At 38.1% G+C, this 20,884-nt stretch overlaps 1 protein-coding gene across 3 annotated transcripts in view; it reads left to right on the forward strand.

Annotated features, from left to right (window-relative positions):
- Positions 1-20,884, forward strand: part of Sema3a (semaphorin 3A) — a 475,159-nt gene that overhangs the window by 415,859 nt on the left and 38,416 nt on the right. For all 3 annotated transcript variants that reach the window (XM_085684250.2, XM_085684251.2, XM_048433584.3), the window contains 4 exons: positions 14,077-14,219; positions 16,547-16,661; positions 16,935-17,004; positions 20,471-20,615. In XM_085684250.2, coding sequence (XP_085540376.2) covers positions 14,077-14,219; positions 16,547-16,661; positions 16,935-17,004; positions 20,471-20,615 — 473 coding nt within the window. The remainder of the gene's footprint in view (positions 1-14,076; positions 14,220-16,546; positions 16,662-16,934; positions 17,005-20,470; positions 20,616-20,884) is intronic.

The raw sequence follows: 20,884 nt of genomic DNA on the forward strand, positions 1-20,884 counted from the left end.
CACTCTTTTCTTAAGATTTGTTTATTCATTACATATACAGTGCTTTGCCTCCACATATGTCTGCCGGGCCAGAAGAGGGCACCAGATCTCATTACATGACGTTTGTGGTTGCTGGGAATTGAGCTCAGGACCTTTGGAAGAACAGCCAGTGCTCTTAACCGCTGAGACATCTCTCCAGTGGCGCCAAGTGAAATTATTACAAATGTAAAGATACGGAAGCATATCTGAGCTGCTCCTCAGCCTTTGGCGGTCTCTATTCTCAGCCGTAGGAGTGAATGGAATATGGCAGAAGAAAACGGTGAAGGGAGACACTCGTGTGTTTTCCTCCCTTCTCAGTAAGATTTAAACCAAGGTTGTACTCTATCTCCTCCTGTGTTGATTTGTTTCTTGACAAGCATGCGTGCGTGCAAGCGGGCGGGCATGCGGGAAGGCAGGCTTGTGTATGTGTCTTAGTTCCTTAGTTAATCGTGGAAACTTAGAAAAAGAAAGTCAAACACACACACTCATTTAATGATGCCGAGCAAGCACATTGCCTAAACTGTGATGGCTTCTCTGGTAAAGGGAATTAGAACGAGCTTTCATTTCAAATGAGGTGATTTAGAAACCGCCGTGTTTCCGGAAACTCTCCCACTTTTCCTTTAAGCGGTGGTTTTAGCATTGCCATTGGCTAAGTGCAATTATATGAATTACCTCTTATCATGGGGCTTTCTAAACAGGAAGCTCAGTTGTCATAGCAGTAAAGAGTTGCCAACATACTTTTTGCAGGTTCAAATAATATAACTTTTGATTTTAGTTTATAAAAAAAATATTTACTTTGTGACTCTGGACTCCATTTACTGCACAATTTTGCCTTTAAAGCACAATTTATCTTATTCATCTCTCAAATCGCATATAAGAGCATGATTATATTTTCCCCCAAATATTTGTAATATTATATAAATTTTAGAGACTATAAAATATGACTTAAATCTTTGAAATTCTTAAATGAAATAAAACCCATGCCCAAAAGGAATGGGAGTGTGCCTACAACATCGTGACATAATTTAATTTTTCTTTCTAGAAATGACTTACTGCATGAAGTTCTACTTTAGTGACTCAAGTGGAAGAGCCATCTAATTTAATTACAGACTACTTTATACTCCACATAACTCCAAAGCACAGCCTGAGCCCTGAAAGGGTGACTGAGAACTAATGAGAGCATTCATGGCATGAGTTTAGGTCTTGGAGGTCTAGTGCAGAGATACATATCACGGGGAAGAAGGCATAAATACACAGAATTAGAGAAGAGTCAATAAGCCTTAGAGTTCATCTACCTGGATTAAGTGTAAAATGATCCGCCCTTTTCTTCCCCGTATTTGGCGTTATAAACCACAGCTGTCTGAATGGTTGAACTATTGAAAGTGTCAGCCATCACATTTCACTCACACAATCTGAGCCTGGGAAACCCCACTCCTAAATACAAGGACTAGAAGCATAATTTTGTCATTCCCCCCCAAAATTGTCCAAGAGTTGCTTGGTCTATAACTTGTTAGAGCCAAAAAATTACAATGTAAGATGAGAGGAGAGAAGCACAGAGTACAGTTTAGAAGAAAACGCCTGTAAGGTAGGAAGCCAGAAATAGTAGCATTTCAATGTTTATCTTAACTGAGGTATTTCCATTTTAGTACTCCAAGAGTTCTTGAAATCCACCTTGTACTAGACTGAAATTTCCTGGAATCATTATAATTGAAAAATAATTTTATGACTACCTGACAAGAATAAGTCAATTAACAGGTTTAAAATTAAAAATAAGCATGACAAGTCTTATTGTTGAAAAAGTCACCCCACAAATGTTATGCATCACGAATTTGTTTTTGAGAACTGATTTGTGCACCTGGCAAGTCACATTATGCAAATGGGACTATCTGGGGGCTGGAAGTACAGTTCCATGGCATATATGAAGCCCCATGTTTGGTACCCAACAGCAGAATCAGTTTTATGTACATGGAGACTGCACGTTCGTTTTCTGGCCACCCAGACCCAAATAATCACACAAAAAATATATTAATTACAACATTGTTTAACCAACGACTCAGGCATATTCCTAGCTAGCTCTTATATCTTAACCCATTTCTATTAATCCATGTATTGCCACGAGGCTGTGGATTACTGATAAGGCTCTGGCATCTTTTGCCTTCAGCGCGTGCCTGGCATCTCCTTTTATTCTGCCTACTCTCTCTCTACATTTTCTCTCTGTTCAGATTTCCCTTCTGGCTCTACTCTGCTAAGCCATCGGCTGAGAGTTCTATTCATCAACCAGTATAAGCAATACATACACAGGAGGACATCCCACATCAGTTTTATATAAATAGATCATGTTAAGGTTTAGCAAATTTTGAGCGTGAAGTTTTCTTTTTTAAGTTCATTGATGTTTTACCTACAGGTATGTCTTCATGAAGTTCTCAGATCCCCTGGAACTGGAGTTACAGACAGTTGTAAGCTGCCATGTGGGTGCTAGGAACTAAACCCTTGTCCTCTGGAAGAGCAGCCGGTGCTCTTAATCACGGAGCCATCTCTTCAGCACCTTAAATGATGGTTTTAGCAAATGCTTAATTACATTATTTGAATCTGCTGATTATGGTCCAGTAAAAAATTGAATAAAATAATAAATATGGAAGATTAAATTAAATTGCTTTGTCCAATACTCATGATGATTCATTTGCATATTCAGTCTATTTAATTTTGTCTTAATCCTTATATGTCATACATTCCCTTAGGCTGAAGATTGAAAAAAAAATTCTTTTTGTCTTAAGAATCATGTAACTTTTTTCTAATGTTTCAATGTAAGAATGACAAGTAGAAAAAATCAAAACAATTTTACTTTAGCACAACTTAGGACTCTACCTGTACTTTTTACAGATTTGGAGTTTATTTGTCCTCTATCTATCCATCCCCTAAACTCCATTCATTAATAACCTTCCCTTTTTAAAATGCAGTCAACATAGTTTCAGTACTTCTACATTTTTGTGAGATAAAATACACATGCAGTGAAGTGTCCACACTTAAAATATGATGCTTGTAGTTTTGATAAATAATATGCCTTTGTGAAAATTACGTGATTGTATTTTTTGAAGTGCCAGGTAATATTAATGTCCTACCAAAAAAATTGTATCCAGGATGATATTAACATAGAGTGGGTGTAAATGCATTACATTAGTGGTGAAGATTTTCAATGTGAGGGATAATGCTTCTTATTCTGACAAAAACTGTTTTTATTGGAATAAAAACATTACAAAACAACATTGATAGAGTAACAAAAATATATGAAACAAAATTAAGACGCAGAAATAGATATGAAAGTCTTTAGAAGTCCTTTCAAATTTAAATTGATAATAGGATGGCAGTCATGAAAAAGGAGACACTGGCATTTTAACAGGCTTCTGAGGGTTATGGTGATGCATTATTGGCAAGCTGTCCAGGAGGAGCAGGTTGGAGGGAGGGGAAGAGAGTGAACTAGTTTTAAATAAATAACCGCATGCGTATAGGCAAGTGCAGTTGACAGTAGTGATAAGTCATAGTGGAACAGCCCAGGAAATTGGGTTAAATTAAATATCCCAAATGCCTGTAGAGAAAGGGAAACAGTATGTCACCCAGAGCACAGTGGAGTGGAGTGGGAGCACTTTACCCAGGGCACAGTGGAGTGAAGTGGGAGCACTTCAGCCAGGGCACGATGAAGTGGGAACACTTTCCCCAGGGCACAGTGGAGTGGGAACATTTCACCCAGGGCACAGTAGTGTGGAGTTGGAGCACTACTCCCGGGGCACAGTAGAGTGGGAGCACTTCACCCAAGGCACAGTGGAGTGGGGATGCTTCACCCAGAGCACAATGGAGTGGAGTGGGAGCACTTCACCCAGGGCACAGTGGAGTGGGAGCACTTCACCCAGGGCACAGTGGAGTGGGAGCACTTCACCCTGGGCACAGTGGAGTGGGAGCACTTCACCCAGGGCACAGTAGAGTCCAAATTATTTTCTTCCTCAAAATTTTTATATTGTATTTGACACCAAAGTAATTTTTAATCCTTCACAATTTTTAGACACACATATGTAACTTTGCTTTCATCAAATATAACTTAAAACACAGGATACAAGGCTGGCTGTGCCCTATATAAATTAGTTTTTGACAAACAATCATCCATTGATACTGTGATCCGTGTAGATTTGATGTGTCTAAGAACCTATTTATTGAAGGTTCAGCCCTGGAAATGAAGTCTTGAGTCTCCTAGCCATGTGTCTTGTCCATGTCCATATGGACAATTATGCCAACACAGTCCTGCCTGGCCTCTGAATAGCATTTCTTTTTTCTATGGCTACCTCAGTTTGGTGTTGTTTTTGTTTTTGTTTTGTTTTTTTGATTTGTTTTGTTTTAAAAGGACTGAGGTCATGGTCTTGGATTTTGTGTGTGTGTGTGACTTCAATCTTCCTCTACCATTTTCAATAATACATTTGCCAACCTCAATAATGTTCTTCTAAAACAAATTCTTATGGAAAAATTGTGGTTTAATAATGAAGCAGAAGTAAAATGAGGTAACAATAAGATTGCTCCTTATTTCATAGGAGCGTTTACCAAACGCACGTATATTAGATCTGCTAGGCTGTTTAATCCTTGTGATAGCCCCATATTTTCACTTTATGAATAAAATATCAAGACAGATACTGAGCTAAGAAGCATGATTACCACCATGCAGTTATAGCACCAGCAACTAAGCGAAGGCAGGCCACTGGCTTTAAGGCCACTGTGCAATGGTACTGAGTAGAGTTCAACTAGTATCTCAAAATAAAACCTTTAAGAACTTGGGAAGTGATGCTAGATGGCAAACTTAGCCTTGCAGAGCTAAGACAAGGAGCACAATGTTCAGCACTGTAAAGGTTAATTAGCAAATACAGAAATGGGAAAAAATGCACTTGAAGAATTTGCAGAAAGGGGATTTTTTTTTGAAGATAGGAAACATACATTGAAAACATTGTCACAATTTACAGTAGAAGAGGATTAAAGAATAAAAAAATTCTGAATGCTGGCATGCTAAGGTGGTAGGGTGCCAAGCGTTTTGAAGGGAGTTGAACCCGGAGTTGCGTTTGGCTGGGGGACAGTTGAAAGCCATTTGATGAAGTCCACATTTTCCCGTCCAGGAACACGTGCACAGTCTGGGCGTGTCTGCAAACATGTCACGTCATCGTTGTGTAATGGTGAGGGGGCAGGAGTGGTTGGAGGAGTGTGGGCTTTGCACAGGATAGAGGGTCATGTTTCACAAAATGGGTGATTTCAGTAGGGTGTGGGGGTCCACAGAAAAGGGACTCCCTTCCTCCCAAGGACGTCAAGGAAGAAATGGGGGACCGTGGAGAATAAAATTGGGAAGATGAAAGTGGAAAGCTGTTCCTTCCTCAGTGACAGTGCTCATAAGAGAAACAAGGTGGTTAATGGGATTTGATGTGTGTGGCGGAAGGCATGACACTCCACAGTTTTGGTTTTGATAACTTTACATGTTTATGCTAATAAGCCCAAAACCCCAAAGGCCTTTACTTCCTCTGCTGTAACTTCCCTTCGGATGAGGAACGCTGCAGACATCTGCGCGGGTTATGACCATTTAGTTCAAATAGTGCTGATGAGTTATCGCAGCGAGCAGTAAGCCTTCTCACCAGCTTTTCATTAATGTCAAAACCAAGTATCTTAATTCATATAGTGCAGCAATTAGCTTTCCTCCGCCACGTTGGGCTCACGGGAGAATAATAAGTACAGACAGTTGATGAGGCAGCGTCAGGAGAAAGGGCTTGGCCGCGTCCACGTTCTGTCAGTTACAAACTCTCCTTTGACATCCTCTAGATCTTAATCTCTTTCGGGGTGAGTGCATATCAGAAAGACGTACGATCCACACAGGAAGCTCTGCCATCAGCAGCAGGACCTGTTGCTTTCGGTGACTTTCTCTCTCATTTTCTCTGGGAATCCTCCCTTCTCTCCCGATGATGTGGCTGCTCTTACAACCTTCCTGGGGTTAAACTATTCCAAGGGCTTCTTACAGCTACCCAGCCAGCTAAACTTCAAAACTTTTTCCAGGCCTGTTCCTTGGCAGCCAGACGCCTCTCTATTCCACAGCCAAAAATGATATATCTACTCTGCTTATGTTGTTAGCGAGGAATGTGGAACGACCTGAAGCTACATGCCTTGCATTCTCAATGTGCTGGGCCTTGTTCCCGAACTGTTGGTTCTTTGGGACTTTTGTTTGCCCTTCTGGACAAAGCCAAGGGAAGAAAGCCGTCACTTTTGCCTGCTATTCTGGTTGCTGGCTGTCTTCTCTGATGCCTTTTCCCCTTTCCCAACTTGCCAGCTAGTTGCTTGGTAAATGTTTTGATTCCAGGGGCTTCAGTCCTGGAAACAATGGGGTTTTACTCGTGAGAGAATTTACAGTGAGGCTTCCTTCTCTCTGTTGTTCTAACAGGTTTATAGCTTCCTTATCGGCCTGTGTCTAATTCAGCTTGCTTTGCTAGCTGTAAAAGTTTATGTTACCATTAACTTTTAAACATTTATACTTTATAGGATATTACAGAGTTTCATAAACACCGGTATAAATTAATAGCCACAAGCAGTTTTGAAAGCCCGTGGAATGCTTTAGACAGACACACGTAAAATTGCATTTTCCCCTTTTCAATTCTCCAAACACTCCTCAGACAGAGCTACTTCCTGACATTTGGGGAAACTGAGGCTAGTTAACAGTAACTCATATTTTGTTCTTGGATAGGGAGCAAATCCCCATACATAATTCAGGCTGGATTGTGACACGTTTTGTAGCCTAGGTTAGCCCTGAACTCATGGCCCTCCTGCCTTAGCCTCTGAAGTGTTGGTATTGTAAGTTTTCACCACCATGCATGACCCTAGTTGGTATTTCTTAACATTAAAAATTTAACGAGTAAAAAAAATAATTTTGACCTATTTTTGTCTAATTCCTATCACAGAAGAGCTTAGTGTCTTAATGTCAGTGCGATCCCAGGTCAAATTTTCAGGAAAGAGAGATGTGCATTTATGTTATGACTCAGCAACCTTTTAAACCCTTGCTTTCCTTCTCTTCAGTGGGCCACCACCTATTGAGGAAACTGTGGGAGCTGGATTTTTCTTTTATCTACAGGTGTGGTATGCTCCTGCCGCTATGTTCAGAACCACGGACACATTTTCACTAGAAGTGTCTGAGCGCTCCTTGATGCAACCCACACGAGGCCTGATGCTACTTGTGCAAAACAGATTAAAATCACTAATGTGTAGCCAAGAATTATATAAAATTTACATCCTAGAACATAACCAATAACCTTAAAATGCACAGATGCTCTGAATCTCTCATTATTATTTATATGCATTTAATTCATATTCAGGAAAAAAACTATCATGGCGCTAGTTGGTGGAATTTATTTGGTCGAAGAGAAAAGTCCAGTCAAATGCGGGCCAAAATGTGGACATACTTAGGATTCAGATTGAGTTTAGTGCTGAGGGCAGCAAACCTGTTCATCACTGAAATCAGCTAAGGCTTTGCGATGACTCATAAGGGAAACACAGCACGTGGCCCGTGCCAAGTTGTCGTTTTCATTACGTGTGAGATTGCACCTGAAGGACAGTTTAATTTGCAGCTGCTGAAAATGTTTCAACAGAGTGGTACTGTTACCAGTGGCAGGTGGTGCCAAACGGGACTTTTGCAAGAACCGCCATCTGCGGGGTGAGATATGGAAGGATGTCAAGGGGTGCTGCAGAAGATAATGACGGGGCGGAAACACTGCTGGATTTATTCGGCATTTATTGCAACTGTCGAGACTAAAGAGACCCTGCTTCACAAAGCAGCAATGGTTCAAGATTAATAAATAAGATTATTTATTCAGCTTCTACCCTGTGCCCCGGGCATTGCAAAGCGCCCCACAGTATCTGTAAAGACAAGGTCTTATTGCCAGAGGTGTGTCCTTTAAGCTACCCAAATGAGAGAATGCTTTCCAATTCTATTTACCTTTCGTAGTGTTTATACTGAAGTTTTATGCTGGTGCAATCCATGTACTTTGATCTCATTAGAATGGATCTTGCCATCTTCTTTTGATGTTTAGTTTCAATATACATTCGCATTAGCTTCCTGCTTCACATCCCAAGAAATTAGCCTGAAGTGTGTGCATTTGCCAATTCCTTAAACCTTATCTCCTGGGGTTTTGCAAACCTCACAGAGTAAAGCACATGTAAATGTGAAGGGAACTAGTGAAGCTGGAGCTTTCCATTACTAAGAGATCTTGCTGTGTGTGTTTGTTAGTTTTAATGGATTTAACCACAGTGAAATCAAGGATTCCTATCTGAGAAATGGAAATTGACATTTTTCTTTTGGCTTTAGCGGTTTACAGGGCACAGACTTAAAAAGAAAACCAACCAGTTGGCTAAAGCTTTCCCTTCTGTGTCTCTTTTGATGGGAGTAACCGGACAGAGTAACTTTCTTTTGTGAAGGCCATAAAGAGTCATAGATTCCTAAGGAGAATTCATAAAGTAGCAAAGCAGGCCCATTGAAAGGATCTTGGTAAACTTTTGCCTTGGAAGGTTTGGTGGCCAGGCAAGTTGTGGAACTGCTTGCTCATTCTCAGGACAATAACCATCTCTGGCTGTAACATATGTGTTGTTTTTAGCTCAGAGAACAGAGGAATATGTTTTGGGTTATTTTAATCTTATTGATGAAATCTAATTTTGAAAAAATGTCAGACCGAAAATTAATTTTACTTCATTAATTATTTAATGCAGATCAAAGAGGAAAAGCTTTTCTTAGCCTCAAAAAACTTTCACAAACTTTCAGAAGAGCATTTTGAGACCTCACTATTAGGTAATAACTTTTCAAAGTAGTTTTTAATTAAAATCTATTCACTTTTCTACCCCCAAACTAAGCCATCTGAATCAAGAATGGGTTTGCGCTACTACAATAACTTAAACAAGTGATGAAAAGAAGAGAGGAACCTATTTGTAGTAGCACACACTCTACATTTTTAGAGATAGGAGCAGTAGTACCATGAGTTCAAGACCAGCCTTAGCTAAACCTTTTGGGTCATCAAGATGGTAAATCACATAAAGGTGTTTGCCAACAAGTCTGCCAATCTGAGCAAAATCCATAGGAGCTCCTCATGCTTGAACAGAGAACCTACTCTGACAAATTATTCTCTGACCTCCCCTAGCATAGATACAAATGTAATTTTAGAAGGAAAGGAAACATGGTTCTTTTTTAAAAATTCATTTTACTTACAGAGATTCACTCATTCATTTACCAAACCACTTATTTGATTTTTTTGACTATATACTCTTGTCCAAACAATATCATCCACAAAGAAGAAAAAGAATCAGAACAACTGAAAATAAGGAACAAGAAAACCAGCGATGAGAATAGAGTTGTAGAGATTCTCACTGTGGTATGTGCACCAGCTGCCGGAGAATGGGTTTGCACACTGTCTTGGTCACTGTTCAATTGTCATGAGGAGACACAATCACCATTGCAAGTATTATAAGAGAATGCCTTTGATTGTGTCTCTCTTACATTTTCAGAGGTTTAATCCATTGTCATCATGGCGGCATGCATGCAGGCAGGCAGATGCTGGAGCAGTAGTTGAGTCCTACATCCTGATGCATAGGCAGAAAGAGAGGCTCTTTCTGTGTTTGGCATGAGCTTTTGAAACCTCAGAGTCCAACGTTAGTGATACCCTTGCTTTAACAAGGCCACATCTCTTAATCCTCTAAATCTTTTCAAATAGTAGCCATTTCCTACTGTATTTCAAATACAGGAGCCTATTGGGTTTACTCTTATTCAGGCCACCATACATAGTGAAAGGTGCAAGACAGTGAAACGGATTCAGACAAAGACAAGGTCGAATGCATGGAATGTGTGTTCCAGGAGAGAAGAATTTTGAGGGGCTAGGCTCTAACACCATTCTCTGGGAAACATTCAGAGGAAGCCGAGGAGACGTTTTCTTCTGGGGATAGGTTTTCTTTTTTAAGATCAAGTAATTAAAGGGGAGCTAAGTCAAAAAAAGTGGGGGGTTGTTGAAGAGGGAAAGATGGAAAACCCTTGGGGTCCCATCTCTATCATGATAACGAGGTTTCCTTCTACTTTAAGTCACTGTACTTGCAGTATGGGGTCTGTGTTTCTTTCCTTGGCACTATATCACTATGATACAATACCAGCCAAGGCAGCCAGAGGGGGAACAGGTTTAACTGTCCATAATTTGAGGGATACAGCCTATGCTGTCAGGAAGGTCTGTGTTTAGGAAGTGGAAAGAATCCTGAGAGCAGCAAAGAGACTAAGAAGTAAGAGGACAGGAAATGGGGTGGGACTAAAAGTCCGAAGGCTCACTTCCCAGCAGGCCCATTTCCTCCCATTACACTCTGTGCTAATGGTTCCTCTCCACCCGAGATGGCCTGGCAAGCTGGGGGACAAGTGGTCATGAGTTCCAAGGAAGCGTTTTTAAACTCAGACCTCAACAAGGGTTAACCATACTCCATTCCATTTTAGCCAGCATCTCACCAGTCATTTCACCACCTCAATTTCAAATAACTTCAAATGTGGCCACCTTCCTTCCAATTCTTTTTCTCATGACATGTAGGAAAAGGCATGTCTTTCAGTCTCAGATGTGGTACACTGAGGCCACGTTCTTCCTCTCCATTTGACACTTCTTCACATAGTCTGAAGACTTCTCTTCAGCCACTGGTTTAAAGCAGAAGCTTCTTTCTTTTTCATGGTTTTAGTCATTGCACCATGCATTCAACTTTCTACCAGTGAATTAATTAGGCTGTATCGTCAAATTAATTTAAAATTAATCTGCCCCTGTGTCTTTACTTCATCTTCACTGCACCTTGCTGACCAGGTCGCTTTTGCATCCATTGTGTCTCTGGGGTTGCTTCGGCTCGATCTGCCAGTCTTCCTTCTTGCCTCACTGTGCCCTTATTGTGCCCACTTCCAGCCCCTCTTATTTTATTCTTGAAGCAACTAAGCCACAACAACGCTCCCACATCGTGGAATGTAGCAATGTTGTGCTTCAAATGCTTTGTTGTTTCTTCCGACTGAGTAAAGAGGCGCACATCCATGACAAGAACACAGCATCTCTTAGCTTTCCATGGCCTACTCTGACTACTTCCTCTCCATTCTGTCTTCTCTGTGGACACAATGTTTCCTGTTGTTTCTGTCACCTTGTGCATGTTTTCTTTCTTTGTGCCTCACAGCTTAAGTTCTAAGAATAAGCTCGAGGCATGTCTTTAGTGTTATTTTTTTCCAAACTCTTAGTTTGACTCTTTCTTGTACAGTTTAGAAATTAGAACATTTACGTGCTGGATGTCTGGTGACCGTCACCATCATGAGTACAGAAGATTTCTATCATAGTAACTTGTGATCTTCTATAATAAAAATAAAGAGGAGATGGTGAGAAATATTTAGTAAATTGATAGTACGGATGATAAAAAATGCCTGAAAAATAAATCTGTTTGAATATTTAATTGAAAACACAATACAGTCTTTCTCATAGAGCTATACTGAACCTAAGTAGTGTTAAATGCATTAAAATGCAAAATAATAAAAAAATAAAGTATTGTATGTGTAGATGGTGGTATTTTCTTAAGTTGATACTTGGGCATGAGAAAATGTGTTGAAAATTATCTTACTTCCTCTCTCAAATTTATTAAGTTAATTATATTCTTACAAACGTGGGCTTTTTGCTGAAACCTTAGATTTGAATTAGATTAATTTCCCACGAGAAAGAATCTGAGGAAAGGTAGTTAAATTTAGTAACTGTGAAGTCTTTGTTAGGCTAGGATCTGTAGAACTGCATCTGTTTGTAAGGTGACATTTGACCAACTTCGTTGGTTGGTTCTTAAATGATTACTCCATTATTCTTGCTCACTGGAGACATTTTATGTGTTCTGCATTACTTCCAGGGTCTGTATACGTAGCCTGAGATGACTTGGTGTGTATCTTTGTGAGGTTCACTTAGGGGCATATCATCCCAGAGTAAACACAAAAAGATGTCACAGTTATACAGCACGTTATTATGGTAATTATTTAAGGCTTAAGATCAGGACTGGATGTCATGGATTTTACACAGATAAAGTTAATTTTGTGATCTGTTCAGTTCCTATATATCTTAAGTATGGTGGAGACTACATGATATATATTATATACATATATACTATGTGATATTATATATGTATAATATATATTATTATTACTTTGATAACAAAATTGACCATGTGGGTGAGGTTATTTATATGTCTTTACTATCCTAAAAATAATCTTTCTATAAGTTGAAAACAACTTCACAGCTTGGTGCATTATAACACCTATAAACTATTAAACAATGTTTGTTTACGGGAGAGACAGCCGTATTAGACCAGTTATTTACAAAAGTATTTTTTTAAGGAGGGACTCTGAAGATTGCTGATGCACTTTCTGCTGTTATTAGTAGATTTTGCGTTATTTCTTATTTTTCCACTTCTTTCCCTTCTCCACTAATAACTCTTGATTTTTATTATATTTAAGCTGTAGTTTAAGCTTATAATTTACAGCACTAGCCAAATGTGCTAATTTCTATAGTTTTGGGTAGGGATGAAGGCAGGTTATAAAGGAGTTTAAATAAGAGAGACAGAAACATACACATTCACACACAAGCGCACTTGCATACAGAGAGATAGAGAGAAAGAAAGAGAGAGAGAGAAGGAGGAGGAGGAGAAGGTGGAGGAGGAGATACGGAAACAGACAGAATGAGATCAGTCAGATGAGATCTCTCAGTAGTGCTGGGAAAAAGACATATGATAGAATAAATACAGAGGAACAGATGTCAACACTCTACCCAATAATAAGATATTTGAAGAAAGACCCGAGGAAAGTAGGATTTCTCAGATTTAAGCCTTAGGTTATTTGAAGCCAGAGTTACCCAGAGAGACAAGCTTCAAAACAGAATGGATTGAGCATAAACATAATATGTTATGTTTAACATAACCAGGATTGGTGTTAGCATTTCTGTCCTGAAGAAGGCTTGAAGAAAAAGTATGCAGAAGTAAGTATGTGTCAGGTAGTTCAAAAAAGGTCTCAAACCCTGGTCATCTTAAGTATTTTGATTTTATATTTATCATTCATATATTTATTTGGTTGGTTGGTTGGTTGTTTGGTTGTTTGGTTGTTTGGTTTGTTGGTTGGTTGGTTAGTTGGTTTTGGTTACTCAAAACAGGCTTTGGAGCCTGTCCTGGAACTCACTCTGTAGACTAGGCTGGCCTTGAACTCACAGAGATTCACCTGCCTCTGCCTCCTAAGTGCTGGGATTAAAGGCGTGCTCCAACAGCACCTGGCTGATTTTATTATTAAATCAATGGTGCAGAACATGCAACAACTGGAGACTAACGTGATGGGGTAGACGAGCATTAAGGTGGTTGTGTGAAAAATATGCATGACTGTAAGCTAGGAACAGACTGCTTGAAAAGCGTTTGGTCATCTGCATTGGCACTGCTGACCTTGGAGCTGTTTTATGGTGTGGACAGACTGCTGGACAGAACACAGAGTATGAGAGTGCAGTCTTGGTCTGAAGAGTAAAACAATGTCGCCATATTCTGAGCTGGGAACGGGAAAATGAGTGGGAACAGTCAGTTCTGTTGATTACACAGATTTCACCTTTGCCCCCCACCAAGTATTTAATGAAAACAAGAAGAAACAGGTGAGGATTTTATGTAATTTTATGCAATAAAGGAGGAGTAACTGCATACAGCAACAAGGAACACTTGATAACTCTCAAGATTGGAAAGGATTTGGATAATCAATAATTTGTTCTAAATGGGTTTTGTACCCATGCCTAACACTCTGAACAAAATTAAATAGCTTTTGTTTAGATAACTCTAATTTCTAATATATTTCCTAATGAATAGGCATGAGGTAAAATAAGCCAAAAAAGTGAATTAAGCCAGGAAACTACCATCTTAACAAATAATAAAGGGGTCAAAAGAAAGTATAAACAAAGTCCATAGAATATCCTTATTCATTAAACTGCAGATTAATAAATACAATGTTTTTCTCAGATCCTAGATTCATCAGTGCTCATCTCATCCCAGAGAGTGACAATCCTGAGGACGACAAAGTGTATTTTTTCTTCCGAGAGAATGCAATAGATGGAGAACATTCTGGAAAAGCCACTCATGCTAGAATTGGTCAGATATGCAAGGTGAGGTAAAGAAAAAAAAGCATTGTTTATTCCTAATGCAATTTCATTTTATTTTCCATTGATTTAAATGATGTTTAAAATGACATCTAATATCAAATATTCAAATGTTAAAACTGATTGAAAAATGTATTATATACAAATAGGGATATGATTAGAGATTATGACGCAAGATTATTTCACAATTACATTAATTATTTTGTTTCAAAATCATGGAATGGAAAGTATTTTCCTGTATGAATAAGAATAAAGTATTAACTGAAAGAACATACATTTTCAGATTTAGCAATTTCCTACACTAATATATTTTGAATGAATATTTGGTATTGGAATTCAGATAAAGATTTGAACAATGAGGCAAAATAAGGATAGCTTATATTTACAAACTGATAATTTCATCATGCACATAGGTTCTTATTCAAACACATACAAATGCTGGAATGAGGTGATCTGATATTTATTTTTCTGGAGGATTCAGTGTTTAATATGGTGTAATATTGCTTAATAGTGTTATAGCAGAAAAAATCCATTGGGTCTTTCTGATCTCTTTCTTAGCACATTATGATATGATGATACAGTACAATTGATTCCTAAAGAAGTTTCCTTTATTATTTGCAAACATAGAACAATGTGTAAATAAATCAGACATTTTTATAAAAATAAATAAGTCTAAAGTATTAGCTACTGAGTTATTAAAAAGCTGTATAATATAAATACCATATAAACAGAATATAAATGTATGCTCTAATTTTAAGGAAACTGTTACTGCAACATGTGTACATAAAATTAGTTTTAGCTGGGCAGAATTGGCACCACAACTTTAATCCCAGCACTTAGGAGGCAGAGGCAGGAAGATCTCTGTGAGTTCAAGGCCAGCCTGTTCTAAAGAGCAAGTTCCAGAAAATTACACAGAGAAACCCTGTCTCAAAAAACCAAAAAGAAAAAAGAACAGTTTTAAAGATAGTATCTTCTGTTAAATATATGTGTTTGCAATAGAATTCAGAGTAACATTTACATTAAAATTCAGTTTTATTTGCAGTAATAAGACATTTTGAAAATATTTTCTAAGGAATATTTTCTCAACCAACTGGTTACAGTCTAAAAGCTGTCTGATTGTTGCAAGCTGTTGAAGAGTTTGGTTTCAGTAGTGTGACTTGGTGGATGTATTGTCAGTGAAGACAATAAACAACACTCATCATCCATTCAACATATGCCCAGGGAAGGCTGACTTTGTGCCCCGTAACATCCCTGAATCGGGCAACATTCAAAGAAAACACCAGCTCAGTAGGAAGAACTTGCCTAACCCAGAGCAAACATGCGATTAATAATTGTTCATCTCTAATAGCAGGGTGGAAGAGAAAATTTCCTTTAAATTTAACTTAATTGAAAAGTGTTGTATACATTTGTAATACACAGCATATCATTTTAACATTTATAAATGGATAAATCTAGCAAATTAATATATGTTCTAAATCTTTTACTCTATGTGGTAACAAGACTTAAAAATTTTTCTCAGCAATTTTTTTAAGAGTATAACATTAAAACTACCTTTAGCAAGCATGCTATATAATAGATTTCTTGAATCTCTTCTTCCTGCTTATTCAAAATTTTCTATCCTTTGGCCAATTTGTCTTCAGATTCCACTGTTCTCCTAGACTCAGTGGGTCACCATTCTATGCACTACTTTTGTGAGTTCAACATTTTGGGCTCATTTTTACTTGGGGTCAGTGATATTTATATTAATTTATCTGACTGAATTTTCATAGCAAGTCCTTCTGGTTTAATCATATCAATCGGCTAAATAGTATTTCATAGTGTGCATATTTCAAATGAGTTAATCTACTCCCATTAATGGACAAAATGTAACATTTAAGAACTTTTATTTTTTGAGACAACATTTCTCTGTAGCATTAGAGCCTGTTCTGGAACTATCTCTCGTAGACCAGGCTGGCCTCGAACTCACAGAGGTCCATTTGCCTCTGCCGTCTGAGTGCTAGGATCAAAAGTATGCGCCACCACCACCCAGCACATTTAAAGATTCTTATGGACATTCTGTTTACTGAGCTTTGGATCACAGATTTGAGCAAAAATATAATAAATAGGATAATAGTTTATATTTAGTCATTCAGAATGGTTATGACTCATTTGAAAAATAAAGAATGGGGGATTACTTGGTTACAGGAAAAGATGCCTTTTTAAAAAAAAATTTAAACGTGGAAAAATGAAGAAATACATTCATGTGCCTGGAGTTAAAAAACGGGAGAAAGAAGCGTATTTGACACTTCTGTGTAGCATGCTTGCTCTATAGAGTAGCTTGTGTTACCTTTCAGAATGACTTTGGCGGACACAGAAGTCTTGTGAATAAATGGACGACATTCTTGAAGGCTCGCCTGATTTGCTCTGTGCCAGGTCCCAATGGCATTGACACCCATTTCGATGAATTGCGTAAGTGGCTGGTGTTTGACTCATAGGACATGTGTGAAGTGCTTAGTCTTACTGAAACTTAGCATGCCATGTTTTGTTAATATCCTTGGGAGACCTGTGCCTGAAGAAACAGAGGAGGAATGTATGGGGGAGGGGGAGATGAGAACAGGGGAGGAATGGATTGGGGCAGGAAAAGGAGGGATGGAGAAGGGTCTGGGAGGAGAGGAGGGAGAGGAAACTGCCCACTAGATGTAAAATAAATATAGAACTTTCTCTGGTTGTGTTTTCAAACAGAGGATGTATTCTTGATGAACTCTAAAGATCCTAAAAATCCGGTTGTCTATGGAGTGTTTACAACGTCGAGGTAAACGGCCCTTTATTACCGTGTTGGATAAATTGCACATCCTGTAGCTGCTTTAGCCGCTTTTGTCGCTTCAGTTTTTGAGTGTCTGTGAGTCCTTGGTTCTGACATGCACTGATAATGATTTTACAAGACATGAGGTCAGGGGTTGCTGAGATGATTCCTGGGATGAAGGGGCTTGTCCCAAAGCTCACAACCAGAGTGAGGTCCCAGAAAGCAGATGGGGTAGAAAAATGACTAAAACAAGTTGTCCTCTGAACTATGCATCACAATGGCACATGTGTGTACTCGCATGAGTGTGCCTGCTCACCAAATACAAGTCATCAGAAGTTAAAGCACGTAATGCAAGGATATCATCCCTATAAATAGAACAATGAAGCAGTCTGGAAACTGTGTGTTATATCCTATATAATACAGTTAGTAATAATATAATGCAAACTTTAATATTTTATATTGAATATTTAGCAAGATGTGGATCGTAAAGATGGAAACAAGAATTTTTAAAAAGAAGCTTGTAGTGTTATAAAAGAAGAAGAAAGGAACTCGATTTGGAACTTCGAACTGTAGCAACTGTCCAACCCACTCAGTCTCCTTTGCTGTCAGCAAATGCTAAAGAAAGGAGGGGATAGGCCACCTAGGATATTTAGTGTTGCCAGTTGTTCCCCTGGAGGGAAGGTCCTCTGACTGGACAGGTGGTTGACAGAGAACTTAGTAGAAAACACGCCTCTGGTGTCCATGAGTTGGGTAGGCTTTCCACTGCTCTCACATGTGAAGTCCTTGCTCCATCTTCCTGCACGTTCCCTTAGAGTTCAATAAAAATTTGCAGAGTTAGAGAAAGTGAAAGGCTGACAAAGAAAACTATTAAGTTATTATAGGAATGTTTTGATGTTCCTTTTGTTTTTGAGATTATAATACACTTATAGTCTTTCCATTTCTCCAGACCTTCACATATACTTCTTCCCACTTTCCTTCAAACTCATGCCCTCTTTTTCATTAATTGTAAGTGCATGCATAAATATATAGATGTATATACACGTATGTTCTTAAATATAGCCTATTTGGGTACAAGTTTTACAAACATTAGTACAGCATTTCATAAAATTTCAATATGTGTATATGATTTTACACACTTCACATGCATTAGAACGTACTATATTTATTATATCAAAATTTCTGAAAGCTGACAAATAGATTTTCTCCTTTTTTACTCTAATTCCTCTTTTATTTGATGTTTTACTTGATTTTTTTCACTAACTACCTAAAATCCAAATATCTAAAATATTTATATATAATATAATTTTATATTAATATTATGTTATAATATTAATATTAAAATATTATAAAAAGATCCCTTAAATTCAAGCAAGAGCTGGAGACAGAAACCAGAGAGCCAAGTTCACACAGGTTTTGTGTGTTCTCTGCTTGACACACAATTCCAAACTCAAGCTTCATTTCCTCGCTTTCCATTCTTTTCCATTCCTCTCCTTGTACATTCTCTCACTTCCATACCCTCCCAGGTCTGTCATCAGCCTGCGCTTCTCTCTTTCTAGTTCTTCCAAGAGTTCTTGCTCTCAATGAAAAAGCAGCTGCTTAATCTTTCGGTCAGACAACCCCCATTCTACTCAGCAGAAGGTTCAAACTATATTAAGTATCTTTGGAATAAATAAACTCATTGCATGGCTATTAGTAAACATATGCATTGAGAGATAGCAAATTATTTATAATAAAAATAATATTGAATTCACCAAGAAGCACTGTTGGTGAGTATGGCCGTATAAAGAGAAAGATTAATTGTAGAACGTAATTCTGGCATATTTATAAATATTAAAGACATTTAAATCACTTTGGCATCATTACTTAATAAAATTAGCTTTAGAAATGAAGAGACACATATTACTAAATCTATATGCAAGTCCATATGCCAATGCCTTAGTAAATCTGGTGCTAATAACTAGACTACTGCAGTAAGACTGTGGGAAGTGAGGAGCAACTCTCAGTCTGTCTTTCTGTGTCCCCATTTCCTCGAGCAAGAGCATTTCTCAATATTCTCTGTGAGAATCACCAAGAATGTGTTAACACCTAATGCCTCTATTCTACAAGTCATGTACACAAATTCTATAAATCACATATAAAACTTTAATTATAAAATATAAATAATAAAAATTCATATTGTTTACCACTAGAGTCTCTGAGGTTGCAAGAATAAGTTGATCCTATGAATTTGCTTTTCTGACCAGTTCACTGGGTAATTCCCATGCTAATATTTAGGAAATCCATATTTTGATACCACTGTTTAATAGGTGAAATAATTTCTTCACTCTTTTCAATAAGATAGGTTATTGGTGACAAATGACTCTAAAGTTGTATACATTAGACGTCAGAATACCTGATTCACGAAGATTACTAAATATATAAAAATAAAAAGGAATATAATCAACAAATCTCAATGAAAGTGGGATGCATCAAATGTGGGTTAGTTTGTTATTTATTCTATCATGGAAATATTAAACTTCATTATATTTATGGAGGTTAGTATAGAGTTGTGCACTCATGGTAAGTAGTTGTCGGAGCCCAATAGACATCAGCATCCCTCCTGTGTCATTGTCTAACGAGCAATTTTTATAGCTTAGGAACCCACAGTTCTTGTGTGGCATGATTGATGTGTGCTTTCAATATGGCTTATATTGTTATATTATAAGTAATGTAAGCATGCATTTTATTTTTATATAATATGTTACATATGCTGTGCTTTTGCGTGCCAAGTAAATGGAAAATAGTTTCATCTCAGTGACAAACACAGTTATTTCAGTTGCTTGCTTTTGATTGATAGAATGATAGAAATATCTGCCGTAATTCTCTCCTTTGACCATCGCGTAACGCCTACTACCTTAAACCATGCTCAGTGTTGTACAGATATAATGATTAATCCTTCATGAATTTCGTATCTCAGTGTTATTTCAGTTCACACCTTGTTGGTTTAGGACTTAAAATTCTCGTGTGATACGCCGCGTGCCTCCATACATTCCTTCAGAGTGCCAGGTTTGGTTTTTAAAAATGACGTTTTAAAGTTCTTGAGACGACGACAATGTTCTTTCTCACGAATGATACTTGAGGATGAAACAGAAATTTTAGCTTCTGTTGTTTTACGACATCAAAGCTGAATATTTATTCAGAAGTGATTGTTCTTATATGTCTCTCTTGTTCAGCTTTAATAGTTTATATTGATATAAATGCATATATTTGAAGAAGACCAAATAAGATTCCACACACTTTAAACAAATCATGATTTATTCCTTTATACATTGATAAAATACATTGATGAGACCCAACTAATCCCAAAGAATATTTGTGGTTGCAAAGGCTCTGTGTCTGTTTTGGTCACTAACATAGGAAGCACAATGAAGAAGTTCAAGTCACCCTACGGCCACTAACTAGAGATAAAGCCAGTTTTCCTTCTCTTCTCTCCTAGCAACATCTTCAAGGGCTCTGCGGTGTGCATGTATAGCATGAGTGACGTGAGGAGAGTATTCCTTGGCCCATATGCTCACCGAGACGGCCCCAACTATCAATGGGTGCCGTATCAAGGAAGAGTCCCGTATCCACGACCAGGAACTGTAAGTGGCTTTGATATTTAACACGTGGAAGGAATATATTTTTGTCACGTACAGCAAATAAGTTGAGGTGGAAGTATTAGCACAACACAGAGCAAAGAGTCTGTGACAACGAAGAGGAGGTCAAGACGGATTCTGTGTGCTTCCTGGGAACTCCACAAGTAACATGGTCACCGCACATTCCAGTATTTAAGTTGCTTCCTTATCATTAGATGTTTCTATTTTTTTTTTAACAAAAGAAGGATGAGAAGCCGATGCACTGTCTCTTTTGA

This window comes from Myodes glareolus, chromosome 27 (assembly GCF_982192425.1).
Source record: "Myodes glareolus chromosome 27, mMyoGla1.1, whole genome shotgun sequence".
NCBI classification, from domain to species: domain Eukaryota; kingdom Metazoa; phylum Chordata; class Mammalia; order Rodentia; family Cricetidae; genus Myodes; species Myodes glareolus.